Source organism: Octopus bimaculoides, unplaced genomic scaffold (genome assembly GCF_001194135.2).
Source record: "Octopus bimaculoides isolate UCB-OBI-ISO-001 unplaced genomic scaffold, ASM119413v2 Scaffold_258806, whole genome shotgun sequence".
NCBI classification, from domain to species: Eukaryota; Metazoa; Mollusca; class Cephalopoda; order Octopoda; family Octopodidae; genus Octopus; species Octopus bimaculoides.
The window spans coordinates 15,252-17,161 of record NW_026418822.1 but is presented as its reverse complement, the minus strand read 5'-3'; the positions used below and the strand labels follow the sequence as shown (position 1 = coordinate 17,161).

The 1,910-nt window shown below is 40.6% G+C and overlaps 1 protein-coding gene across 1 annotated transcript; it reads right to left on the bottom strand.

Annotated features, from left to right (window-relative positions):
* Positions 1-218: 218 nt before the first annotated feature.
* On the bottom strand, positions 219-1,904 carry LOC106883049 (germinal-center associated nuclear protein). Its single transcript, XM_014933922.2, has 3 exons — positions 1,741-1,904; positions 1,104-1,253; positions 219-514 (listed from the first exon to the last, which is right to left on the bottom strand). Exons 1-3 carry the CDS (start codon positions 1,885-1,887, stop codon positions 239-241), a joined length of 573 nt encoding a protein of 190 aa, XP_014789408.2. The 5' UTR covers positions 1,888-1,904; the 3' UTR covers positions 219-238.
* Between the last annotated feature and the right edge of the window lie 6 nt (positions 1,905-1,910).

Below are 1,910 nucleotides of genomic sequence, written 5' to 3'. Positions count from 1 at the left end.
AATTTTATAATGGCTAGCTTCAACCACTTTCTATCAGGAGGGGGTCTACAGTTTCATTATACAACACTTGGAAGCACTTTTTCTGCTCACTATTTAACAACAACAACCACAAGAAGAACATGATTCAACGAAAAAAGACAAAATTATTCAGTGATAACAATGGACATGTTTCATCCTTATCATACCTCATCATTATTGTATCAATGGTTCATTCTGCTTTAACTTGTTTAAACCCAACTTACCTGAGGATATCGCCCTGGTTGAGGTTCATCAGGACCATGTAGGAGCGGAACTCTGCCTCTGTGTCGAAGCGTATCTTTTTCTTCTTGTCGAGGTCAGTATAGAGGTATTTAAGGCTCTGCAGGCATTTGGTGAGGTTTTCATTGTTAATCTTCGGAGAAAACACAGAGATGTCCTCCTCGCACAGTCGCTCCGATGCAAACACATGGAAACGGACGCACTTCTCGATGAGGGCCACAGCATCTCCGTTGCACATCATCTGTTGCGTTATGTCCTGAGAAAAGAGATAACAAGGGATGAAAGAAGATGAACAACAGTGACGGAGTTGAAATTGAACGAATCACCTTTCTGTTTTGTTACTTGTTTCAATCATTGGACTGTGGCCATGCTGGGGCACTGAACTGGAAGGTTTTAGTCCCAAAAAATAAACTGTCTCACTGCATGGCACCTTAGGCAAGCGCCTACTATAGCCACAGGTTGACCAAAGCCTTCTGAGTGGATTTGGTAGACAGAAACTGAAAGAATCCTGTCATATCTGTGTGTGTGTGTGTGTGTATGTATATATATATATATATATATATATATATATGTATATATATACATGTATATATATACATAGGTGCAGATATGGCTATGTGGTAAGAAGCTTGCTAGCCAACCATATGTAGCACCTAAGGTGGTTGGTATTAGGAAGAGCATCCAGTTGTAAAACCATGCCAAAAGCAGACATCAAAACATAATTCAGCCTTCTGCCTAGCCAACCCCTGTGAAACCATCCAACCCATACCAGCATGGAAAGCAGATGTTAAACAATGATGATGTTGACAAAATATATATATAAGAAATAATGAATATTGACTGACTTTTCTGATTCCTCTGCTGCGGTCCCACAGGAAATCAAACCATTCTGCCCACAGTCCATCTTGGCCCATGTTGGCAATCTCAGAGAGCAGATAATTCATCGTCCGCACAAGTACGAGGCCTGGTCTGAGCTCATGGCTGAGAGGTTCTTCCTGTGAACAACAAAAGAATAACAACAATAATAATAATAATTCTTTCTACTTATAGGAACAAGGCCTGATGTTTTGGGAGAGGGGACTAATTGATTATATCGACCCCTGTACTGTATTTTTAATTATTAATACATTAATTTTTAGGTGTGAAAATGCTTATTTTACGACAGAAATAATTATAATCTAAAAAAAAGTTAAATCCCTATTGGCCACAGAAATCTGCAATATGCTGAGAAGTCTGTGATATAAATTTACATAGAATAGCCAGAAAAATCCACGATGTACTGAGGGCATTATCGGTGAACCGTGACACGGTGAGGGATTATTGTACACAAAGAGATACACACAGACACATGCACACACAGATAGACAAGTACATAGACACAAATACATATGCATGTACACACAGACAGAAGTAGATATGTACACTCACATACAAACACACACACACAGATCCATCATATGGACCCCATTGTCTGCTCCTCACCTGATCGGCTGAAGACCGACTGTATTCCTTCACAGCTCGGGCGTGATCAACTTGAGGGTAGGCCATCATTTTGGTGGCCAGCAGCATCTCAAACATGTGCAGACGCCTCTTGGCTTCACGGTCATAGCGTTCTTTTTCGGGACACATATCTGGACAGGTTCCAATGAGGG